This window comes from Trichomycterus rosablanca, chromosome 20 (assembly GCF_030014385.1).
Source record: "Trichomycterus rosablanca isolate fTriRos1 chromosome 20, fTriRos1.hap1, whole genome shotgun sequence".
Lineage (NCBI taxonomy): Eukaryota > Metazoa > Chordata > Actinopteri > Siluriformes > Trichomycteridae > Trichomycterus > Trichomycterus rosablanca.
The window spans coordinates 6,845,978-6,871,727 of record NC_086007.1 but is presented as its reverse complement, the minus strand read 5'-3'; the positions used below and the strand labels follow the sequence as shown (position 1 = coordinate 6,871,727).

The following is a 25,750-nucleotide window of genomic DNA, read 5'->3' as shown; positions in this document are numbered from 1 at the left end:
AATATATGAAATCATAAAACAAAATCACATGAGCATGTAAATATTTGGCTGCTTTTTTGTCACTAGGGATGATGTCATGCTCGGATGATGAAGCATCTGTGCCAGAAAGTAAAGAAGAGTGCCCTCCAAGAGGAGACCAGCCCCATTTACGCTTTGAGATTTGCAGTGACGACGGCTTCAGTGTGGAGGCAGACAGCATTGAGGGTAACATGAACTTCTCCAAACTTAAACTTTATATATAGTATATGGCATGATTTAAACCCTATTTATTTATTCCATCACACATTGAACACATTAATTCCAATTTATTGCAATATTACTCCCTTACACTTGCTTTATTTCTCCCATCATAACTAAACAGTGGCTTGGAGAGCAGTGATTGATGGGGTGCAGGAGGCTCGAGCTGCTGCCAGCTTGAGGCAGCTGTCCTTCACTGGGATAAGTGGTGCCCGTATGATGGGTTTGCTGCATGATGCTGTGGTTTACTTGGTGGAGCAGCTTCAAGGAGCCAAAAGCTGTTACCGTCACACTTTCCGCTTCCATAGACAGCCTAGCCAGGAGGATGACTTGCCTATTAACCCCAGTGGTTGCTCACGCTCTGAGGTCTACCTGAGGTCAGTACGATTGTGCAGGGCTCCAGGCTTTTCTTACTGGTCCCCTACCCACCGTTGCATGCTCATATACAAGTGCACAAAACTACGAATTGTCTGGTTAAATACCCACCACCTGTATATAATAAGTCATAATAATAAAAAGTCATTGTATTAGTAAAAACACTACTTTTAAGTTTTAAACACTATTTGAACACCTAACATATATTTCCTTTATTTCATCTTCTTAATTATTATTTTTGTAATTAATATTACCTATACTTTCATGCCTAATGATTAAGTCTGCAGCTTCCTTTACAACTAGCTTTTATAATGTTTGATTGTTTTTTAAGTTTGTTTTATTTTTTCTTTTATTTAATTTCTGCATTTTCTCTTTTCTTCTAATCTAGTCTTATTAAATTACCCAGTTAAATCTCATTTAGTGTTGCGTGTTTACACAAGGATCAGCACTGCTACAGAGTCTTATTCCACATTGTTGCCACCATTGCAGCAGCCCACCCTCCCTCACATAAAGCCAGTGATGTCTGTGTTTATGTCTGTCTCTCATCAGACTAGAGAATATTTTTCCTCATGTTGCCAGCATCCTTTTCATGCCGTTTAACTAACTCCAAGCTCTACAGTGGCATCTGTTTTTTGCTGCTTTTACAAATAAATAGAAATAATTCTATCTCTGCTCAGGACTTTTGGATTGACTGTTGGGTTTTTTCCCACCTCCATGACCAAAGCCTTTTTATTGTTTTTTTTTGTGCTCAATTCTTTTTATTCATTGTTTGTTGTTCGAATATTACAGAAAGTCTACTTTCGACATGTTCAACTTCCTGGCTTCTCAGCACAGACAACTTCCTGACACAGACCTGTATGATGAAGAGGAGGATGATGTTCTGCTCAAATCAAGCAGGTTAGAAACAAAAAACATCAATGTTTCACACTTTTACAGCTTAAACATTACTGATGTGTTGAAAAGAATTGTTTGGTGATGGGTTTATGTCTCTATACTATTTTCCACTTCCATCCACTCACATTGATTGAGATTGTTACTAAATGTTCAGATTTTGCCTAAATTTAGTGTTTTTACTTAGTTTTTGTCTTAAGTCCTTCATGTCCACTACTATGAAATATTGTTTAAATACAATATTGTTCCTCTAAAGTGCGGTCCAGGCCTGTAATCAAAAGACAAAAAAAAAACCCACATTTTTTGCAGACATAACATGCACTTAAGAGCTGATTATCCTGTTGCTAATGAATTTTATTTTCCAGCCTCAAGTGGTTAGTAATAAAATTCTATTAAAACAGTCAATAGTGTAAAACAGCCAAAATGCATAATAGTTAGAGCTCAGTGCCAAACTGCAAACTAAAAAAAGTAGAGATAGAAAGAATTGTACTGTTAAAATGAGTTTTAATGTCAACTACTGTTAACGTCAATTCATCTCACAGAATATTGTAATCTGAAGTTCAGACAATATTGCCCATTTCTATTAAATTGTGTGTCAAAATAGCAGACCAAAATGATTGTTTTAGTGTGTTGACACTGACAGTCAGGGGCACTGAAAGCATCAGACCATCAGTGTTTTAGCATGACACAATAATCCAGATTCTTTTGATTAACTTTGTGCTCTGATTGGAAATCCCAAATGGTTTGGTTAAACCAATGCTTGATCCAGAGTTATTCCTGGTGCATATTTTTACCATTATCTGTTAGCACCCAGCTAATTTTCAATTTGATGTTCTTGTGTATTTTTAATGAAATGACCAGTGTACACTTAGCTTTTGTACTGCTTAGCTTAATTTAATAACAAATCACAACAGAAACTGTTGGTAAAATTATTTATCTGCTAAAGCAACATGTACCTTTTACCCTTTGATTCTGGCTCATAATTTCCCCTGTGTGTTTGCTGTCGTCAGACTATGACTAAAGACTCACCTCTTTACTAAGCATTTCAGTGGAAACTAACCTTGCACTTACTAATGCTTCCTTCTCTTTAAAAACTAAAAAAAGAATCCAGTTCTATATCTACGTTATTTTTGACTGTTGGCTACACAAGTAAGAAAATGTTTTCTAAGAAAAACCTTCTGTAAGTGGCTCAGGATAAGAACATCTAATGCTACAAATGGCAATGGGAACATACTTCTGTGTTGTGGTTTTGGCACCAAGCCAGATTATTACCTGTGAATACAGGCTTACCCCAAAAGAAATTAAAATAGAAAGCACTTTTTTGTACCTCAGTGCATTTTTTAATGGAGCAAACCAATGACCTCTGCATACATATTTAAAACTTCTTAACAGCTGGTTTTATTTGTGATGTTCTGTTTCAAACCAGTCACCATTGGTCATTGGACGTTGGTCTACACAGGAGTGTAAATGTAAAACAATGAACCATGTTTTCTTAACTTTTGCATTACAGGCGTGCGACCAGTTTGGAGCTTCCCATGGCAATGCGCTTCAGACATTTAGAAAGAACTTCCAAAGAAGCAGTTGGGGTTTACAGGTTGGTTTACATATTTTTACTCAAATGTAGCAGGAACTGAGTCAGAGCTTTAGGTTTGTTAACGACATTGAAACAGGAAGTAATGTGAGTCATCAAAGTGTTAGAGGCTGTGGTGGAGTATTGTCAGTTTATTTGCCATTTACACCAACTAGGCAAAACATTATGACCACTGACGTGAAGTGAATAACACTGACTCTCTTTATCATGGCACCTGTTAGTGGGTGGGATATATTAGGCAGCAAGTGAACATTTTATCCTCAAAGTTGATGTGTTAGAAGCAGGAAAAATGGGCAAGAGTAAGGATTTAAGCGAGTTTGACAAGGGCCAAATTGTGATGACTAGATAACCGGGTCAGAGCATCTCCCAAACTGCAGCTCTTGTGGGGTGTTCCCAGTCTGCAGTGGTCAGTATCTATCAAAAGTGGTCCAAGGAAGGAACAGTGGTAAACCGGCGACAGGGTCATGGGTGACCAAGGCTCATTGATGCACATGGGGAGCGAAGGCTGGCCCGTGTGTCCGATCCAACAGGCGAGCTACTGTAGCTCAGATTGCTGAAGAAGTTAATGCTGGTTCTGATAGAAAGGTGTCAGAATACACAGAGCATCACAGTTGGTTGCGTATGGGGCAGCAAAAGGGGGACCAACACAATATTAGGAAGGTGGTCATAATGTTATGCTTATCGTTGTATGTCATTACTAGACAGGTATGCATACATTTGTAAATGTACATATTTTTTATTGTTGGTTAATGTTGCCCTGATTATCTAATGATAATATATTACTTCCTGTCGTAGGTCGGCCATTCATGGGCGAGGACTGTTCTGTAAGAGAAACATTGAGGCAGGTGAAATGGTCATCGAGTACTCAGGCATCGTCATTCGCTCTGTTCTCACAGACAAACGGGAGAAATACTATGATGGAAAGGTATGAGGAAAAAACATTCACATGACCATTTATGCTGCCCTTAATTCAGCTATGCTCTTTTAAGTGGTACCGAATGTTAAGTTAGAGTGGTCTACTAAATTAGGAATTACCTTTTGTCCAACTGGAAAATTTAACAGCCAGGGAAGTGAAAAATCTGAATTCTGATCAAATCATGAGTTTACATGTGATAAACAGGTATGGTCTAAAACCTGCTGAGATTTGCTACTGTCCACCACACTTAAGAAAGCTTTACATGAGACCTTGACAAATTTAATAGAAGCAGGTAGAAATTTTCAGGGACAATAAGGAAGAAAATATTGATTTGTGTCTCTTCTGTATGTATGAACGGCATTTGATTGTTATTACCAGGGTATTGGCTGCTACATGTTCCGCATTGACGACTTTGATGTGGTCGATGCAACCATGCATGGTAATGCCGCGAGATTCATCAACCACTCGTGTGAGCCCAACTGCTACTCCCGTGTCATCAACGTAGAGGGGCAAAAACACATTGTCATTTTTGCCCTGCGCAAGATCTACCGGGGTGAGGAGCTTACTTACGACTACAAGTTTCCCATCGAGGATGCCAGCAACAAGCTCGGCTGCAACTGCGGAGCCAAGCGCTGCCGCCGCTTCCTGAACTGAGGAAAGTACTGAAGAGGCTGGAGGCTAGCTATATAGCGCAGATGCAGTAACCTGCAGGTACAAGGGTATGTTCTTACCACTGAGATGTTTAGGTGTTTTTTGAAATGGGGCTTAGATTCACCGGACAAATCGGAAAATAATGGAAATGGATGCAGACCAACTGAGGCAGGAAAACATATCTGCTGTAAAAAACGCATGGTGTATAAATGATCATGCACCAAATTGTGGTTACCATTTCTAAGAAAATGCATTGTCAAAGACAGTAGAAACGGAAAGGCACATTCCCAATGATAACTTTAAGGGTGCAACTGAAACATGTATACTGTGTCCTAGTATTTCATGTAGATCATGCAAGGGCCAGATTACAGTTGCTTGAAACTTGATAAAGCCCATCAGTTAATTACTATATTTAGTAGGTCCATTAGATCATGGAAATAACCAAGCTCTGCTGGACCCTGAGTTCTTCGTACAAAAGCATATAAGTGGTTGCTATGTCTATTTTAGCTCATAAAGCGGTTTTGGTTCCTGTAAGGATGTTGAGTGTGTGGTCTTTTTAAAGCAGATGCAATTCTGCACTCCTTACTCGTTTTAAAATTCAACTGCATACTCCTGCACCTAGTGCAAATAGATGTACATGAGTTTTGTGAATGAGAATATTCTATAACTCAATGAATATATGACTAAGAGAGCGAAAGTTAGAGAAATATATCTATATATACTTTTAACTGAGATGTTTATCTGTGATTCTCATGCTAGTATAGGACTTGATGTTTAGCAGAAGAATGGCTTTATTCTGCTCAGGAAGATGCTGTGAAGCCCTGCAATACGCCATGACGATCGTTCCATTTGTAGATTTTTCGTAAAATCAGCCGTTAAGCTCTGAAGCCACTGCTGTAAGATGCTTAATTCCTGTGTATATTATTTATTTCTTTACTTTGTGTTTAAGGTTAATTTACTCATGCAGAAACATCTGTCGCCCTTGTTGGGACCCTGCTGTTTTATACTGTATGTTAAAAGTTTTGCCAATTTCTTACCTTTTTATCCTTTGTCTTTGTCTTCATGGTGCTAGACTTAACAAAAGTCGTGAAATAAGTGGGAACTTTTTTTTTTTTTTTTTCTCCTTCTTCTTCTTGGTTTTTCATTAATTGCAGTATAAGAGACTTTTTTGAGTACTTGATGTTTTAAATGTAGATCATTTCTTTAAGTATAAAGAATAAAACTATTTTTTTCTGCTGTTAAATAAAACACTACTTTTACATTTCGCTAAAGATATCCTGATGATGCACAAATGCTCAAGAAAGTCTCTCAATGCAGTTATTTAGAATTATTGTTTCCAGAATGCATTACTGATATTTCTAAACTTGTTAAGAATTACTGGTCGGTCTTTCAAATAATGATGACCTAGCACTCAGCACCTTGACGTTCCTGCATTTTAAGATTTAAGACAATTTGAATTCTTTTATTATGAGGAACTACATATAAACCAATGCCAATTTGACAGTTTGTCCTAGAAAGACAAGATCACTCAAGCTTTATGGTTGTATTTATTGTTCTTAGTGTTTAGATCACGGGAGCAGACAGAATTTTTCTTGGGCCAAGATCTTGCCACAGCTGATTTTGTTTACATATCTTTTTCTCTTCTTTTTTCTTCACTTGAACATTATTCAAGGAGTTCTTGTAGTCCAGATGTTTTAAAATGTTTCGAATCATTTTTAATAGTAAGCTTTTAGTTGGTTTTAAAAATGTAACCAGCCACATACTTTTGGATAAACTCCTATCCTGACTATGGGCTAGTATCCAGCTCTTGAATAACAGAAAAGGAGCAGCAGTTGAAGGATGTTCCCCACCCATAAACTCAGCTCAGTATAAACAAACACCCTTTTGGTCATTTTCCTGTCTTGTCTGTCCCTCCTTCTGGACAAAATAATCATGCATCGATTAGAATTTGAACCATTTTTTCTGAACTTGCAAGGATTCTACCTCAGGCTGTTCAGACAGACTGTCAGAGAATACTAATGCAAATCTTAGATGACGATGCGATATCGCTCAGTCTTAAACGTCCTGCAGAGTCAGCATGTGTGCAATGAAGGATGCAAAGCACTAGTCAAGAACGTCTGTACCGATCTGTCTCCTAAAGTCATGTGGAAAAAGTGTATGTTCGTACATAAGGTTATTTTAAAAACTGTTGAGAAAAGACTTCAAAGTGAGAAAGTGTGTCTTTTACTACCTTGTACAAAGTACCTTGAGTTTGTAAATAATTGTATACATATTTCTAAACCTGTTTAATTTTTCTATGCACTTTTTTATTTATGATGTTATTTGCTTAATAAAGACGTTACAATGTTTGAACAAACACTAGTTGGATTGCGGTGAGTTGCTTAACAATAAAGACTCTAAATACTGGGTTACTTTCACACATTCTAGCTTTACTGTAATTTACTATATATATATACCGTTTACAAAGCCTAAATTCCAATTTTTACTGGACTATCAACAGCACTTAGTTTGATGGCTTATCTAACTAATTTTACCCAGTAATGCCTCAGCTTTTGTTCGTATGTAATATTTTCTGGTTGTACTTTTCAGAAAATTGTTGTCAGCACATTTCAAGTCTGCATTTCTACTCAACTTGGTAAACTGTCGGTTAAAAAACATGCATATGTGAAAGGGTCTATATATAATACAAAACATGTTTACTTTACCCCTGGAAACTGGAAAAAAATGAATTGTTTCTTTGCTCATAGTCTTGGTTTAATAACTCCAACAGTCAAACATTCATACATAATACATATCAATGAATACAGAATTTCCTTTTTCACTCAAAAAAACAAAAGCTTTGGTGCTGCCATTTAACATTACAAAGTTAAACGCCTAGAAAAGAAAGTAGTAAAATGGCTAGAAATTGACTCGGACTTTGTGTTAAAGTGAAACATTGATACAGTAAATAATCTAGTTATCTGTAGTATTTTCCACTAAACAAATGTTTTGGGAGGACTCGGATGTACAGAGCTGTATTGATAATTATATGTTTGTTAATAAATATACAGTGCCTGAAACACCCAAACGTAATAACTAGGAAGGGTGTCCACTTACTTTTGACCATATATTGTATGACTATCATTAATATGTATAATATATACTTAAGTGTTACTATAGTTGCTTTATTTGAGTATTATATTAAATGCTGGCTACTACAGTAGCTTGCTTTAGCTGGTTACTGCATTGTTACAGTAATGAACAATGAATTTAATGCTGCATAATTGAGATCAACAAGATTACAAATCCTCAATGTTCTGCTTCAGTCCTCTGCTGTAGTTTAATACAAAATATATGCAGGCTTTATTAAATTTATATAAAGTCGAAATAAATGAGTAAACAATTAACTGTATGATACAATGAAGCAATTGTTTTAATGCTTTGTGGCCTTGATAAAAAATCTTAAATGACCTACTTAATCTCACTGACCTGGCAGCATTGACTGATGATGTGACTGCACTAACATCTGCATTTAGATCAGTGTAGAGGACGGCAAATTAGTAAATAGGGTTAAAATTGTGTTGGAAGGCACATATTTAGTGATCATGATGCTCAAGCAAAAGTGTGATATGTAAAGAGAAATGTTAAAGCAGCATTTTACAGAGGATTTTAGCATGAGTGCATGATGAACAAGAAATTTAGACGAACATGCTTAGCGAGCATTTTGCTATTATGGGTTGAGTCCACTTGTTTCCATATAGAAGACATTCATTGCGAATCAGTACAAAGTTATCATGACCACACCTGACCAAAGAAATGGAACATTTTTGTCCTGATGGAAGGAGTCTGTTTAAGGATGATGACATGTTCCCTTAATGGTTTGATATTTTTAATCTGAACTACACCTCTTCTGCAGTTACACTGAGTTTTGCCAGGACAGCTACTGCATCATTGCGCCCTATTTTACTCAGTAAGTCAACCAAGTGACCCACATTCCAGTACGGGTGTTTGGCAATTACTTTTTCCAGTACAGCAATAAGGGGACTTCTGCTATCCTTCATTGAATACGTGTAGTTGATCCATGTAAAGGGCAATGAACAGCTGGCGGCGAGGTGTCGAGTATTCTTCATTCCAGGTGTTTCTGGGTCTAGAAGAACAATCAGTTCTTCCACCACATCTAGATTATTCAGCACTGTCTGAAGCGGAGCAGTCTGGATTTCAGCAGCTGTTAGCAGAAACCATAAGACATGCATAATTTCTTGCACTGCAATTTCCTTCGGGATCAATAAAGTGTTATCTTATAACTTTCCCAAGAACACATTTAGTAACATTTTGTCTGTTGTTCTTATGTATCTATTGCCAGAATTCATGTGAACACATTTTTAATGTAATAAATAAATAATGTAGCAGTTTTAGCAACTTTCCCTGGCAACATATGCATAAAATTAAGTAGTTAAATAAATTTAATGTGAGCCTTTCTCAGGATGCCATGTTTTTATGCCACCTTGCTCTTCTACAGCTGCCCTGGTAAACCTAAAATGCTGTTATTGAAAAGCGGAAACAACTGGGCCATAAAGCAATAGGTCATACAAGATCACACAAATTAGACATAGCATGGAAAAACATGTCCTCACTAGGGAAGTTCCAAACTGCTTTGAAAACATTGTCATCATAAAAGCTGCTTATTTCACTTTACAGATTACATTTTCAAGGCTAAACAGCTGAACACCAACCCAAAATTACCAGCAGTGCAATAACTCAGTACAGAGTGTTGAAATGATTGCCACTGTTAAACTTAATATTAATAAAAACATTATCTCAAATAACGAAGTTTCACTTCATCTGGAAGTATGACTAGTAAATTTTTGTTTGTTACATGCCAGGTGAATGCCACGTGCCTGAACAAACTTGTAGCCAATAAGTTGCTGAGTGTATCGCAAAGGAATGGACTGATCTAAAAACTTTTGAATTAACTGGAACAGCATGTGTGAGCCATGACTGTTGTGCCAAATATGTGCATGTCAAGCTCTGGGTATAATAAATGTTGGGCTGAAAGTAGTTACTCATAGTATGTGTTGAATGCAGCAGTTATGACCAGGCATTAAGACTTTTATTAGGGCCATATTGTTATGAACAGTCTTCAAAAGTATCTTTAAAATAATACTGGGTGCTCACACGCAGCTACACTGAGTATCCACCCACAGTTGTCCAAGAGGGCCAGTTGGACATTGAAAAAATATATAAAAAGTAAATGGCAGCAAAGGACAACCAACTTCATATAAATGCCTACGAGTTTTAGCAAGCACAAAAATTGGATTGGGTGTCCACATAGACTTGGTCCTTATAGTCCATGAAGAGAGCTTCAGATTACAGCATGTTTCTGCATTTTCAAATATTTTTTAAATAATTAAAGTGTCTCTTATGTAGTGGCTTAAGCAAAGGCTACTTACACAACAGACTTCTTAGATCTTCAACACTGTTTTCTTTCAAATGTAAGTGTTTATCTTCCAGAGGTTCGTGGGTTTTCACACTTATTCTACTTACTCGTCTTTTCATGCCTTCGAACAAAGAAATTCATCGTAATGTAAGTCACTGGTAAATCTGCACCATTCAAAAATGCTTATCTAATTTTATAGAAATGTTCATGCATGTGGAAAAGGGCAGTAAGGTCAAAAGCAATTTGAATATACTTTTTTTTTTTTTTTTTTTATCTAAAAAAATCTTATCTAAGTATTGGGCAAAAAAAAAATTCGAATACACACTCACTGAATACATATTACTGGTACATGTGATTTTTTATTATAAGCTACACCTGCACTAAATGGCCAAAAGTATTTGAATCTGACCATAAACTTGTTGGACATCCCACATATTGTATTAAAATAGAAGGATTTTTTCGTGACCTTTTCAGCAATAACAACAGCCACTCTTCTAAGAAGGCGTTTCACAAGACATTGAAGTATGTTTGTGTGAATTTGTATGACTGGGTACTGACTTCGGTCAAAAAGCCTCAATTGATGTTCAAGTTCGTTCCAAATCAGGTCAGCTGGGCTGAGGTCAGGGCTCTGCAGGACACTGGAGTTTCTTTAAACCAAGCTTTTTTTCATGTCTTGTTTTGCGCACAGGAGACAGTAATGCTAAAACAGGACCTGGTTCATCACCCAAACATCATTTGGTCAGTGAGGTTCCATAGGGGTACCTTTCGATTGGTACAGGGGGTGACAGTGTACAAAGTAATAAATGGACTACTCTCAGCATTTGTTTATTCACAAAGTTTATATTTATGGTGGGTATAGCTTACAAAATAATCACTCTGTGTACCTAAGTGCTTGTAGATTGAATACTAGAACCATATATATTATAATATTCTATATTAAAGCAATAGACCACTGAAGTCGTGCGTCATTCTGTAGTCCTCGTTATGCCCATATTTGGAGACCCGGGTCTAACTCAGATTTCCTATGGGAAATTTGAATGGGGTTTTCCAAAAATCGGCTCTAGCGCATCCTGTGCTAAATAAACATGTTCAGAACCCTGTCCGTTTTGTCCTGTGTACATTTTTCTCTTGTACATCACTGGATCCCCTGAATTACAAGGTTGTTAAATACTAATAATGCTACACGAAAGCTAATGCTACTGCACATTAATTAGACGTCACTGAACTACACCAACCAAAACAACGGAACGAGCGGCTCGCTTTTGTTGAGTACAACCAAAGGCGTAACACCCAACATCCTTGCTTTCTACTTTAATGTAGCTAGCTACTAAAAATATCAACCAAAACTTGTGAATATCACTCCACTGTTACACTTTTGAATCGCGCTGCTTTGTGCGGTTATTTAAGAGGCTTATACAAGAAAAAAAATGAAAATATTAAGAGGCTTCCAGTTTAGTGACGTCAATTCAGTGCGCAGTAGCATTAGCTTACATGTAGCAATATTCATATTTTGACTCTAACGACTTCATAATTCAGAGGATCCAGTGATAATAGACAGAAGAATCTCCATAAAACTAAACGTAACAGCTTTGAAACATTTTTTATGACTACAGGATGCGAGAGAGGCAATTTGTGAAATCTCCATTCATATTTCCCATTCAAAATTTCTCTTAGACCCGGGTTACCAAATATGGGCATAACAACATGGCATGGGCATAACAACATGGCGTGGCCTACAAAATGACGAATTTTAAACATAGTAGATTCCCCACCTCCAGCCTATTATATTTCAGATCTTTGGAAATTAATGTGGTCAGCATAGTACGTTAGCTTATGAATGTGTGGGTTATTTCTTTAAATTACAGAACTCCCCCTCCCCCCCCCCCCCGCCCCACCCACACATACACATACACATACATACACTAACCTCTGCAGCTATGGTGTTTCCTCTTCCTTATAATGTGAAATAAAAAATATAGAGCAACACACAGCAGGATGGTGAAAATAACAGCACCAAAGCCAACCCCTGCATACAGACATTAGAAAGGTTTTTTCTGAAACATAACCATCCAAAGTATAAAAAAAAGAACACTAAAAGAGCCAAACAACTGAAAACTACTTAATAGAGCTGGACAATACAAAATGTATATTTGGCAACAAATGTAATAATTTACATTTATTTTTTAAAACTTAATCAAATCACTAACACCAATTTGAACACCAGTTTACATGTTGCAGGCGACAAGTTAAAAGGCATTAAAGGGGTATTTAAGATTGGAGGGTTTGCTGTGCCAAGCCACTGGTGATCACTTTTTTGCAGGACAGGCTTGATTGATACTGACACCTGATACACACATAATAGTTCCGCATGGTGCCTTTGATGGTATTGTAAACCTGGACCTTATCAGAAGAGAGCAAGGCCTGCAGTTACTTTCTTGTAATTTACTACTTGAGGTGTTGATTTTGGAGGATTTTTGGTAGGCCAAGCACATCTAGGAACACTGACCACTGTTCTAATGAGTAACACTAGTTCGGTGTCCTAATTTCTTAAAGCTTTAGAAACATATATTTAACCCTTTTAGACTGATTATTATCCACTGTGTGTGCATACGTATATATATGTAGGCAGAAAAAAATCTGACTTAACACAGAAAGTACTCAACTGAAAGTACTGGACATTCGGTATTGGTAAATGTTCAGTAATCGCCCAGCCCTACAGGTAAGGTTAAAATTGCAATTTACAAAGCAAATATACACTTACATGGATTGGAGTTGGTTGAACTTCGAACAGTTGTCTTTGCCTGAGATGTGTAGCTCAAAGTTGACTTAGGGATGTATTCCTATGAAATTATTTTTTTTAAAGCATTTTTGTCACTTAGAAGAAGCAAAAAGACTAAAAGATTTTTTTAGATTACTTATTGGAATTAAAACATTTGATTTTTTTTATATGCAAAAGGCTAACAATAAAAAAAACTACAAAAACATGAGACACCAGCAGAGTTTGAATGCATCCTGTGAGTAAGTCTGCCAATGAATAATCTAAACTCAATAGTTAGCATTTATATTTTCTGCAATTAGCCAACGACAGAATACAATCCAAGTAATTAAGGGAGAAGGGCATGCTCAATAGCCCAACAGTGGCTGTGGTGGGGCTTGAACCAGCAACCATCTGATTACTAATCCAGTATTTCAGTAACCACTAAGCTACCACTGCTCTTCACAGCAGGGGTGTCTGCATACCATTGAGTATACAGATTTACATTTATGGCATTTAGCTTTTATCTCAAGCAACTTAATCCAAGGAAATGAGGGTTAAAGGCATCAGGGGTCCAACAATTGCAATGTGTCTGTAGTGGGGCTTGAAGCAGCAACCTTTATAATCATCCAACTACCAGTGATAGCTAAGTGGTTAAGGTACTGGACTAGTAAACAGAAGGTTGCCGGTTCAAGCCCCACCACCACCAAGTTGCCACTGTTGGGTCCCTGAGCAAGGCCCTTAACCCTCAATTGCTCATCGTGTTCTGCTCATTGTGTAAGTCGCTTTGGATAAAAGCGTCTACTAAATGCTGTAAATGTAAACTACCAGTCCAATACCCTAATCGTTCAGCTACCACTGTCTATACCACTGCCCATATAATGTATTTAGAATTGCTTTTTTATTTTTACCCAAAGTAGTCATTGTCAGTTTCCATCAACTGCTCAAGCAATGCCTCTGAACAGCCCAATACACCAAGAGATAAACTGTCTTAATTTATATACATAAGTTTACAGATGGTCTTAATTATTATTGTAATTGTAACACCAGGCCAGTATTGCTCATTTGAACTCTTGGCAATGGGTGGTTAGGGCATTACTAGAATTCAAACTTAGAATCTTTTGACTATAAGGTGAGTGCTTTGCCACCTAAGGGTTTTGGAATGGGTAGTCCTAAAGCTTGGCAATATGGCACCTACATTCTTTGTGCCTGATGTGGTAACTGGACTCTCTGTGCTTGATGCTGTGGTACTTGCAGTCTCTGAGTTTGTTAATGTGGTAATTAAACTTTCTGTACTTGTCACTGTGGTACTGGCCCTCACTTGACTTGTTGTAAACAGTGATGCAGTAGTAGGGCTGAATTCTTCTCTGCACTTTTGAATATGTTGCCTACACAAAAAGACAAAACACATGATTTGTCAATTACAGGTAAGCTAACTAAATTTGCAACTGTTTAGTTAGTGCAATAAAACAGTACTTACTCAGCTGCACAACAACGTCTGTCTGAAGTTGCAGTGCATTCAGAAAGTAAGCGCCCTGATGGGCACATGGAAGAACACTTCTGACAGTCCAAAAATGAGCCGTTGTTAAATGTACCACTTGTGCACTTTATATATGGGGAAACATGCTGACTCCCATCATCTGACCGTCCACAATTAGGAGCAAATTCATAACCTGTGGTTGTAAATGCGAAATTTACAACAGGGTTACAACATTTGTACTTTGTTGTATAATATAGATCATCATTATTAGATATTAGTGCAGGATATTAGTCCCTGTATTTCACATAGTCTAATCATTTCCTCCCTTGTTGCAATTCTTCTTGTCACTTGTACCCCTCTGCAGTGGCTGAGCTCTGATTGTTTCTACTTGAGTGCCCAGCTATGTCGCCAAACTATTTGGGATGGACCGTCATACAGTGCAAATGGTCAGACAAATTAGTATTTTAGACAAAAAGAGCCCCAGACCAAACACAAAAAGGACCATCCAGACTGTTATAAACAACGTGTCCAAAAGCGCAGGTCATACCCTGTCATGGTATTTACACTTTTGTGATGGCAGCATTAATGCAGAAAAGTACATTAAGATTTTAAAGCAACATAATGCTGCCCTCGAAGCGACATCTTTTTCAGGGATGTCAATGCATTTTTCAACAATGTACATGCAAACATTACACAGAAAGGACCCAGACCGCCGCACTCGGGGATCGAACCCAGGACCTTCTTGCTGTCAGGCGACACGGCTACCCACTGAGCCACCGCGCCGCCCCGCTTAGCACTAAAAACAACCACTAATACGAGAACCCGGATTTAAACGCGTGCAATAGAATAGAGCAATACATGTTTATTTTTATTTATTTAGCTTTATTTTTTTACTTACCCGCTGTTATATTGAAACGAACAGCACAGTGCAAGCACTGGTTTTTATTCTCATCCCAGTACATGTTATATGTACATTTGTACGACCACATCTTCAATCAGCAATCAGCAAACAACAACAGAACTAAAATCCAACTTGAGCTCTAAAATGTTCTCACTGAGTTAAATCAGCCCCAGGAGATCTGAACCTCTCAGCAGCTTGAACTTCCCTCAATAAGTCTGGGTTTGTCCGTGAGTAAAGGAAAAAGGTGGAGTTTCTATCTTGTGATCTCACGATAACAGAAGTTTTTGTGATCATGACTTTAATCAGAATCAGAATCAGAATCGGGCTTTATTGGCCAAGTATGCTCACACATACAAGGAATTTGTTTTTGGTTACACAGATGCTTGCAGTGCACGAAAAATATAGTAAAGACAATCTTATTCACACAGCTCACTCTCTCTCTAACACACACATTCATACCTGTAAACATAGAAAACATTGTAAACATTTAGCATGTGCTATTTACATTGTAATTTTAAAAAGGTGCAATATAAAAACTCTAGAAAATATAAAAATATATAAATATGAAATGGAAGTAAAGGTGAAAATCCTGTGTATGCCATTACATAAATGAAATAGGTAGTTTTTGATGTGCAAGTGTCCCGAGTATTATCAGTACAGTAGTGTTCAATTGTTCATGAGTGTAATGGAGTTTGGATAAAAGCTTCTCTGTAGCCTGGTCGTTCGGGTCTTCATGTGGCTGAAGCGTCGGCCTTAATGGTGATTAAATGCATAGGGCTTCCTCTGCTCTGTCCATCACATCATGGATCCACACATTTGTTTTGTTCAGGGACTGACACAAGGGGAAAAATGATGTTTATCAGTGCTAGACCATTACTAAAGTGATAAAATAGAGTGTTCTAATAAAGCATTATACAACAGGTAGTTCCGACCTTACAATCTGATTGGTTGAGAAGCGTTCTAAACGTGCTGATTTTCGTGATAACAGCACGGTCTTTTCACACCACAACTGTATTACTCCGCTGACAAGCTTCATGCACACAAACGCGCACGCAGGGACACAGACTTTTTTTCCTGGTCGCGTTTTAAATCCGTTATCTGATATACAATCTAGCGCAGTGTGTAGGGAACATAACCAATTGTCTAATTCACTATCTAGTGCACTATGTAGGGAACATATATCCATGATCTGATACACAATCTAGTGCACTATTTAGGGAACATTAATGTGTTTGTAACGCGAACAGTTAGTTAAGCCAGTTAGCAGCTCGTAGTAGTTTTGTTTTCATCCATAGCCTTTGGTGTGTGCGAGAGGTTTTTTTTATTTCTTTTTTTCCCTTCGGAGGTTCTTGTTTTCTTCTTCTTGTTGTTCTTACCTCCCTGAAATGAGTTTTTGCAACTTGGGATGTCTGCTTTGTAGTGTTAAACTTTATATTCGTTGTGGAACTACTTTTTGGTGGAAGGTATTGTCAATATTAAAGCATATTTAATATGAAATTCAGGGCTTCTTTGATTTATTTTCTTTCTTTATTTTGTAAAAACTGTTGTATAAAAGCAGTAGAACACTTGAGGTCGTGTGTTATCGCGAATAACATCACGGCTGTGATGATCTACGGCCAAATCACATGATGTTATTCGCGATAACACACAACCTCTCGTGTTCTATTGCTTAAATAAGCCACGAGAGGCCGTACGTTACTGTGATTTTAGCACGGGGATGACGTTTTTGGCACGACGCGAAGCGGAGTGCCTAAAACTTCTTTCCCCGTGCTAAAATCATAGCAGTAATGCATGGTCTCGAGTGGCTTATTGCTTTTATAAAACGGCGGTCAACATAAAATACAATAAATACAACAATGTTTAATTCATAAATGTATTTATTGTGTATAAACTTACAATAAAGCATTCTTCCGCGACGCCAGGTAGTTCGATTAACAGTGTTGCTAGGCAACATGAGGGCGAAAATAACATTAACTTTTTCTTTTCAGTGGCGTATTAATATGGAATGATGTGAGGTGGTCCTAGGTGTGCGTTTATCGGGGATTTTACAATGGCTTCGAACCAATCAGATTTTAGGACTTTAGGACCGGAACTATCCGTTTTATAAATACTAAATACGATTTACCAACTATGGAGGAGTGTACCCAACATTTGTTATCTCATGAACACAGGAAAAATAAGTCGTGATCTCATGTAAACAACTTTTTATTTTATTTTTTTAATTTTGACAATAGGAGATAAAAAACACATGACCTGTCTGGAATCGTGCTGAAGTAATGAAATACTGTTTTAAATTTACTTAAGTTATTTTCATAATAACTGGCTCCCCTAGCAAAATAAGTATAACTGTCATTAAAATGCCTAAACAAAATACAATTCCTACCTATCCCAGCTTTTCAGTGGGCACAAGGCACACAGTAACACTCTGGACGGGGCACCAGTCCATCTCAGGGCAGACACACACACAGGGCAATTCAGTTTCTCTAATTAACCTGACTGCATGTTTTTGGACTGTGAGAGGAAACCGGAGATTCCAGAAGAAACCCACACAGACACGGGGAGAACATGCAAACTCCGCACAGAAAGGACCCGGGCCACCCCACCTGGGGATTGAACCTAGGACCTTCTTGCTGTGAGGTGACAGTGCTACCCACCGAGCCACCGTGCCGCCCTAATCTTTGTTTAGAGTACATTTATTTAAAACAAACACAAACCTAATTCCAAAAAAAGTTGGAACAGGAACCGTCTACAGGTATTTCATTGAAAAAAGTTGTTAAACCATCACAAAACTGCTGGTGCTGTCTGTAGTAAAAGCTCGTTTAATTACGATCATAGGTTTGTCACTTTATTAAAAACTACATGAGCCTACAGTCTAACATTGTAAAAACGTTTTTCTATACATGATTGAAAGTAATTTAAGACTTTAAGTGTTTTAAGTGTTTTGATCATCATAACAGTGACTAAAATTAAATCTGCATTTGTGTCTACAGGACAGAAATGAAGTAGGATTGAAAACTTCTGGCTGAAGTACTCAGCAAATAAGCATCATGCTCATGCAATACTGATGTTTGCGAGTGTGATGAGTAAAAATGCAGGTTTTACTTCAGTGTCGTGGTTTTTAAATTTTGGGCTGCTGCCCTCTAGTGGAATGTGATCTTATTGCAAGAGGCGTCCATTTTTTAATTGAATTTGCTCCTAATCGATTTACAAAAGTGGCAAAAAGTCTTAAAAGATTTATTACTGTATTTTATTATTTTATACTACAAGTAAACTAGTCTTGCAAAGCACCTGCAAAGTTAAAAACAAAGTTATATCAGTATCATATCAGAGGCACATGTTTGATCTTGGGGGCTCATAAATAAAGGGTTCAGAGAGCTTATTATATTTATGCTTCATACATTCTGTGTTCTTGGTTTATATTTTTTATGTTCAGATTTAATATCTGTTTGTGTTTGTATCCCCCAAATCTTACACCCCCAGTAAATTTTAAACCTGTTGTTTTATTATCCGAATCACTATGATGTAATGGGTTAATGTGAGGTAACCACTATTATCCTTTTGTTATTTCTTAATATATATTAAATAAGCAATCATTTGTGCGATATGGTGGAAGTTTGAATCTTTTTTCTATTTAATTTCTATCATTTTTTTTGCAACTATTTGCAAACTGTAACACAACACTTAAGTACCTTTTTCCACAAGTATACTTTCACTCAGGCCTCTACTCACCTTTGGTTAACTGAATTTGTCAAAGCAAAATTCTTTGTACTGTGTACTATTTGTAAATAACTTGATTCTGTGGCCACAAATCCCCGACAATCATAACAATTCATTCACATATTTTTAATAAACTTAATGACAAATGAAAAGAACTTGACTATAACACTGGGTAGTTCTGCATTTTCACAGGACCACCACCCTGTAAAACATTTTTTTTAGGGGAATTTGGAAAACACCAGCTGTGTGGATTCATGGCTTCCAGATGTTACTAGTCACAGCTCAAAATGCAGCAAGCTAGCCAAACATGATTAATGATCATTAATAACCTGAATCATAAGTAAGCCAGACTCGTACATATTAAATGTGAATTATACAGACATGCTTTAGATATAAATAGTTCGAAATGGCTATAAGTGAAAGGTTAGTTTCTAGCCCGCTAAAATATTCCTAATTAAAATTTTGTTCATCATAGAAACATAAAGTGGATCAGGCAAGTTCTAGACCCCTTAATAATGTTTTTATAATGGCAATTTTGCCTACTTGTCTACACTTTTTATTAAGAAAAATATCACATATTTTTAGTTTTTTGAAAACTAATTAAAAATTAAATTTTTCAAACAAATTTGCAATCAATTCACAATTCAACACAATTTTACAAACGCTTCTTTAGGTTGCTCTGGATACGAGCGTTAACTACAGTTATACCACTAGATAGAGACAAAGATCATTTTGTGCTAATGTGTATAGCAAACAAGCACCAGTGGAATGACTTGTGGCCAAAGAAATTGTGAACACAAAGCCAGGTTCATAAAGACATGGTTTGACCATGTATAAATGCTCATGGTTTTGGAATGTCCAACAAGCTCATGGTCAGGCATCACATATCTTTGTATGTATTTGTAATAATTTTAATTGACAATTTATACAAATACATGCATTTACTGTTCCACCATTTTAAAAGGAACCAGTTGAATGCTAGTAAAACCTCAATCTTGACTTGATCTCCACTGTTTGTGGTCTTTTACTTGTTTTGTAATCAACAAAAGTGTTCCTCACTACAGCCCTAATATAAAAACTAATCCTGCATCAAACCCCCTAACCTTAATTCTTACAAATCTGTAGTCCATCTTAGTATTGTCAGTAGCTATTAAGTATAATAAACATTTGATCATGCTATCACTATACTTATCATGCTGCCTATCTGGGGAGCTGCTTACTAGGTGCTAAAACTGGCTGTTAGTGTGGACTCTGCTATCTGGGTCATTGTAGCTGAAATGACAACTGATGTCTGGTAAATGTAAAGAGTCAACTTGACTGCTGTAAATGATTAATCTGTATATCTTTCTCCCTGATTGAACTTTTGTAAACTCAGCATTCAAAGACAGTATTTGAAAGAACTACCATATTGTAATAGTGATTCATATGCTGCAAAGCAATGATAAACATTGCTGTCTGTGCTCTTCTGTAACAAAATCACAGTAATATAATGTCATGTTGATTAAAATTCTATTAGTAATTGTTTAAAATTCATTAATACACTCACCGAGCATTTTATAAAGACCTGCCTTTAAGTAAATTCACTGTCCATTTCATGAGCTAAACCTACCAAATACATGCACTTTGTGAGTATACAGTTTCTATTGCTCTGTACACCTTGTCAAACCCCTCTACTTTCAAAGGACCCCCACTGACTCCAATCTTTGTCTGGTCCATTATTAGTGGACACTTTCTGATCACAGGGTGCTTCACTATTTTCCTCTCAGCATTGACATTCAAGTTTTTAAAAATCCCAACAACAAGATCCAGTCATATCAGAACAAAACACTACCATGACTGAAATGAATGACTCTTCTTGTAATGTTTTACATAATCCAGAACAATTAAATGTAGTATTTAACTCTCAAACTATATACATAAAATGCTACAAGCTTTAGTTGTATTTTTTAAATTAAATAAACTAATATGAAATACAATTTATTATTTTCTGAATTAAGTTTAAAATAAATACTGCCACAAATTATGTAACCATTTGGACTTGTTTTATCACATAATTAAGAACAGGCTTTTACTTCTAAAATTTAAAACATTTGTGCCATCATTGGATCTCAAACTCTAACTGCAAATCATAGCTAAATGCTTTATTTACTAATTCTTGACCAATAACTCAAAGTACCCAACAGTTATTTGATTTAAATATTTTGAATGAGGTGGCACTGGGTAAAGTCCAATGAAATTGTAAACAAACTGCTTGATGATCTTCCATAGATATTTCTGCAATCACTGGCTTTGTTGTACCAGCTGATTCCAATTACAAGAGCAAAGTTTAAAAGTAAGATTAAATAAACACCCTCAGCCTTGCTGTAAGTACTCAGATGATGTAACTGTAAATATTGAACCATTTACCACTGCACTACAGCCAAGCATTGCAATACTACAAATTTAAATAATACACCAAAATATAATCCCTTGTCTGTCAAAACCACTTAATACTGTGTCAGTTGTTATATCAAAAATGTTGATGCAACTTAAAAATCAGTTTCCAAACCAAGGACACCGTAAAGTACAAAATTCTTTTTATAATTTCAAAAAGAATTTTTGAAGATGTCCCACAGTCATCTGGTTTTAAGCCTCACCTCCACCTTCTCTCTCCAAGCATTCCCGTACCCTTCCACCTTCCAGAAACATGCAGTTGGCTGATGTGTAAGTATGTGAATGGATGAATGTGTTACTCCCCATGATGGACTTTAATGTTTAATAATGATGTTTGTATTGACCATATTACCACACAAACCAGGCATACAAACACAGTTTCAGTTCATTTAGGTGAATTTGGTTTGTGCAGTTATTTTCTGGCATTAATCCCAACGGATCCATAGCAGGGTTAAAGTCAAACCCGAAAATAGGACAAAGTGACATTCTGTTGGCATCAAACACTGCTGAATTGTGGAGTCCCAATATTTTAGACAATATTTGAATAATTATGATCATTCGTTTAGACATGAGACATAACCATTTTTATATCACACAAACACACACACACACGCACACACACACACACACACACACACACACACACAGACAGACACATGCAAACTTAATTTCAAAGCCACCTGATAACATTATTGATTTTTAGCAGACATTAATGTAAAACTGCTAGAAACAGTGAATGGTAAATGATCTGTTTTTAAAATGTTGTTTTTGTTTGTCAACAACTACTCAGTAACCACTCACTTCAGTTCTTATTATTTGATTCAAATGCTACAAGCTTTAGATGTTATTCATTTTAAGTATTGTAGCATTCTTATTATTTGATTCTAATAATAAGACTCTATGACCCCTCCAGTAAAGACCACTGGTGGAATACACATTCCAATCAATATATTTTGATTACATTTTACAATAAAAGTCATTGCAGTATGTAATATAAGGCATTATTTCAAAGATAAATGATTAAGTATAGCCCCAAATAACATTATCTAAAATATTTTAATGATAAAACATGATGAATCTATACATTACACAAATTCATTCGTGTCACTACAATTAAAACATGCCCAAAACCTTTTTAAAATATCAGCTCATATTGACGGCGGCATCTATCAGGGTGAATGAACCCGCCAGCATATTTAAAGTCATGCCGATCTCTGAAACGGTATCAGTCAGAGACTAAAGATCATGTGTGCATGATTACTCTCTAAGCTGCAAACATGATTGGATCAGTATTGACTATAATTTACACATTAGCACAGGCTCTGATGCCATGCCTTCCTCCAGTTCCTCTGTCCCATGAAGTTCTAACTACTGACCAGGTAAGACAAGGGTGGGTTTACCAAATAATTAATTTTCATTATAATATAAGAGCCTTAAAGCATTATAGCACAGTTTAAAATTATGTAGCATGCTGAAATGCTTTTGCATAAAATGCCCTGAAGCCTCCTTTTGGCTTCATGGCATACCTTAATTCAAACGCTGACTTACAGTCCATTGCAGGTGACATGTAAGAAATGAAAGCCTGAAGATTTTCTAATTGGTGCACATACTTGGAACACATACTTCCCTATTCAAAAGAAATGTACTTCTGAACACATACTTTCTGAAAATATGTTTTGTGTCTGTATAGATGTACAGTATGTATATATGTATGTATAGACACATAAGAAAATCATGTAAGACTACTCATTTAAAATAATAATGTTTCAAAAGTTAAAGTTTAAAGGTTTTAAAGTTGTGACAGTAAAATAAATAATTTTGTATATACAGTACAGTTATGTTGTTAATTTCTTGAATTTATTTCAACAGTGTGATAATTGCAACAACTAAACAAACATGAATTTGTGCAGTGGATCAGTAAGAAAGAAAAAAATATATCACGTAAAGTAATCTGTGCTTTGTAAAAACGTAATGCAGATTCTTTTTTTTCCATGCAGTATTTAGGAAAGTGGTATTTTGTTGGAGTGGCTTCATGGGATAATGAGGACATTGCAGCGTTTCAGGGAATTGACAGCACAGTGGTGGAACTGAAGAAGGCTGACAAAGACACTTTGGTAATGGCTGGGGCCTTGCGGCAGTAAGTAAAAAGTAGTCAAGTTCACTTTTTACAATAATAACTAATGTGGCAGAAACAAGATTGTATCTTGGTGGTTGTAAGGCAAGACTGGGAGTCACCTTTTTTGCCTTCTTACTACTGCAGTAATGTGTACTCTTAGTTTAAGGTACCTGCTTGAGCATCAGAAGCATACAGAGAGTCTATCCTGATGTTTTAAATCTACAAATGTACAGTTAGATGCCACACTTATGCCAATAAACTATTCAAAAGTGTGTGACAGAATAAAGAAAGATGATAAAGCTTTTGCCAACAAACACAGTGGGTATTGCTAACAAAAGGTATGTTTATAAAGAGAAGAGCTGAGTAACCAGTGTAATGTTTAGGTCTTTTTGTCTTTCAAAATAAATGTCTTGCAGAATAAATGTAACTGTAAACCAGGAATATTTAAATAAAAATATGTCAGTTTAGGTTTTTTCATCGAGAATAATGATTTAAAATATACATTCAAATAAACTGATTTACCGATTCCTTATTCCTAAAAATACAAGTAAGTGTAAAATGCAGCAACTGGTCTAATGTTCTTAACTGCATTTCATGGCCTGTTTTGTTAAATTCTGACAAGACAATATCCACTGGATGATGCTCTGTATGAAACACCAGTTAACACTAATCCACATAATGCTATATCATCTTAACTGCATTTTATCATTCACTGTTTTTACCTTTATTATTTTCTTACTCTATACTAGTATTTGACAATAAGACATTTTAAAAGTACATGCTATTCCTAAAGATCATCTTTAATAGTATGTGGCCTATGTACCATCACTAATTCATTGTAGTCACATAGTACTGCAAAAAATTTGAGGAGTTTTTTGCTGTAGTCTCTGGCCCATGAGTCCTACTAGGGGTAGATTATTTATTGTATTGTTTTATATACACATGCTGGTAAATTATAACCATACCATGTCATTACAGGAATGATCAGTGCAACAACACGGCCTGGACTTACAAACTTGACTCAAATTTTGATCCCATCATGACAGAGGGTGAAGGTAATGTTCTACCAGCATAATGTTTAGTTCAAACGTGTTATTATGTCATTATGTTATATTATTTCTTTTTTTTTTTTTCTTTTTTTTTTAAACAGATCATATTGGAGTAGCTTTAAGTGGAAATTGGATCAAATGTCCCTTATGTATGATGTTTGCAAAGATTCATCCAAATGAAGCCTTTATCAGAATTATGTTATTTGGTCAGTATATTTAACCATTTAGTTTCAAAATACAGATTAAGTTCACAGATATTTCGTAATGCGTAATATTGGCCATTATTTTTCAGCACGTTCTGAGAGTGTACCAGCTGAGGTTGTACACAGATTTAAGGCAAAAATGAAATGTTCTTTGGTCATTGATACTTTTATGATGACTGCTCAGACAAAAGGTAAGTCATAATTTCCATAATTTACGATTTACCATTAACTTATTTTAAATTAAGTTTTGTCATGATAAATAAGAAGTTAAATGTTATTTATAATACAGTATAACGTCTTGCATAAGCATATATCAATACTTGTCTGTGTAGGCAACTGGAGAGCTCCCAGATCTCAGCAGTAGTGGGCTAGCGTGTTGTAGTGTGTTTTAGTCAGTGTAAATAAAAAATGGTTTAACATGTACATAATTATAATTATAATTAAATATGCATCTATTCACATCTAGCAGATATGTCAACTCAGCATCTGCTTTTTTTCAGAGTTCTGTGAACTGGAATAAACATACAGCAAACAAAGCAGGTAAAAAAGCTTTAAATTAACTTTTACATGACAGATCATTTTGCTATTTTTGTTTGAAAATAGACATACTCATAATGCCAATAACTTTGTTTGTAAAATAATATACATTTTTTATTAATATATGTTTTTTGCAGACACAGACAGATCTTAAATCATTAATGGCTGACCAGTAATGAAGAAAACTGCTAAGATGCATAAACTTCAGTGTGTAAAAGATGAAGACCTCCTGCTGATGCAGATAAACTTGTCTCTACTTTGCTTTTAAATATAGTCAGTGTATGTCAGCGTAATAAAATAAAGTTCCAGTAATTTTAGGGTCAGTGTTTAAAATTATTGGTATCCTTAATCTCCAATATTTACAATTTGATGATGTAAATAAAATATATGTAATAGTCTGTTAATAAGGTACACCTGCTGTATATGTGCACTTTTTGATTATTAACTGAAGTAAATGTAGCTTATCTCAAGCTGTGACCAAA

General features: G+C 36.1%; 3 protein-coding genes across 3 annotated transcripts in view; 2 read left to right on the top strand and 1 right to left on the bottom strand.

Annotated features, from left to right (window-relative positions):
- The window catches only part of kmt2bb (lysine (K)-specific methyltransferase 2Bb), a 37,591-nt gene extending 30,574 nt beyond the window's left edge, over positions 1-7,017 (top strand). Inside the window, exons 32-37 of the mRNA XM_063017338.1 lie at positions 67-204; positions 362-614; positions 1,402-1,509; positions 3,014-3,097; positions 3,890-4,019; positions 4,389-7,017. Coding sequence (XP_062873408.1) covers positions 67-204; positions 362-614; positions 1,402-1,509; positions 3,014-3,097; positions 3,890-4,019; positions 4,389-4,664 — 989 coding nt within the window. The 3' untranslated portion in view covers positions 4,665-7,017. The remainder of the gene's footprint in view (positions 1-66; positions 205-361; positions 615-1,401; positions 1,510-3,013; positions 3,098-3,889; positions 4,020-4,388) is intronic.
- A 1,436-nt stretch (positions 7,018-8,453) lies between these two features.
- igflr1 (IGF-like family receptor 1) lies at positions 8,454-15,274 on the bottom strand. Its single transcript, XM_063017337.1, has 7 exons — positions 15,211-15,274; positions 14,313-14,505; positions 14,154-14,220; positions 12,839-12,917; positions 12,005-12,103; positions 10,091-10,198; positions 8,454-8,865 (listed from the first exon to the last, which is right to left on the bottom strand). Exons 1-7 carry the CDS (start codon positions 15,272-15,274, stop codon positions 8,540-8,542), a joined length of 936 nt encoding a protein of 311 aa, XP_062873407.1. The 3' UTR covers positions 8,454-8,539.
- Positions 15,275-22,574: 7,300 nt separating this feature from the next.
- Positions 22,575-25,750, top strand: apom (apolipoprotein M). Its single transcript, XM_063017262.1, has 7 exons — positions 22,575-22,742; positions 23,361-23,500; positions 24,458-24,534; positions 24,630-24,734; positions 24,821-24,922; positions 25,232-25,271; positions 25,406-25,750. The coding sequence occupies exons 1-6, from the start codon at positions 22,641-22,643 to the stop codon at positions 25,249-25,251; spliced, it is 546 nt and encodes a 181-aa protein (XP_062873332.1). The 5' UTR covers positions 22,575-22,640; the 3' UTR covers positions 25,252-25,271; positions 25,406-25,750.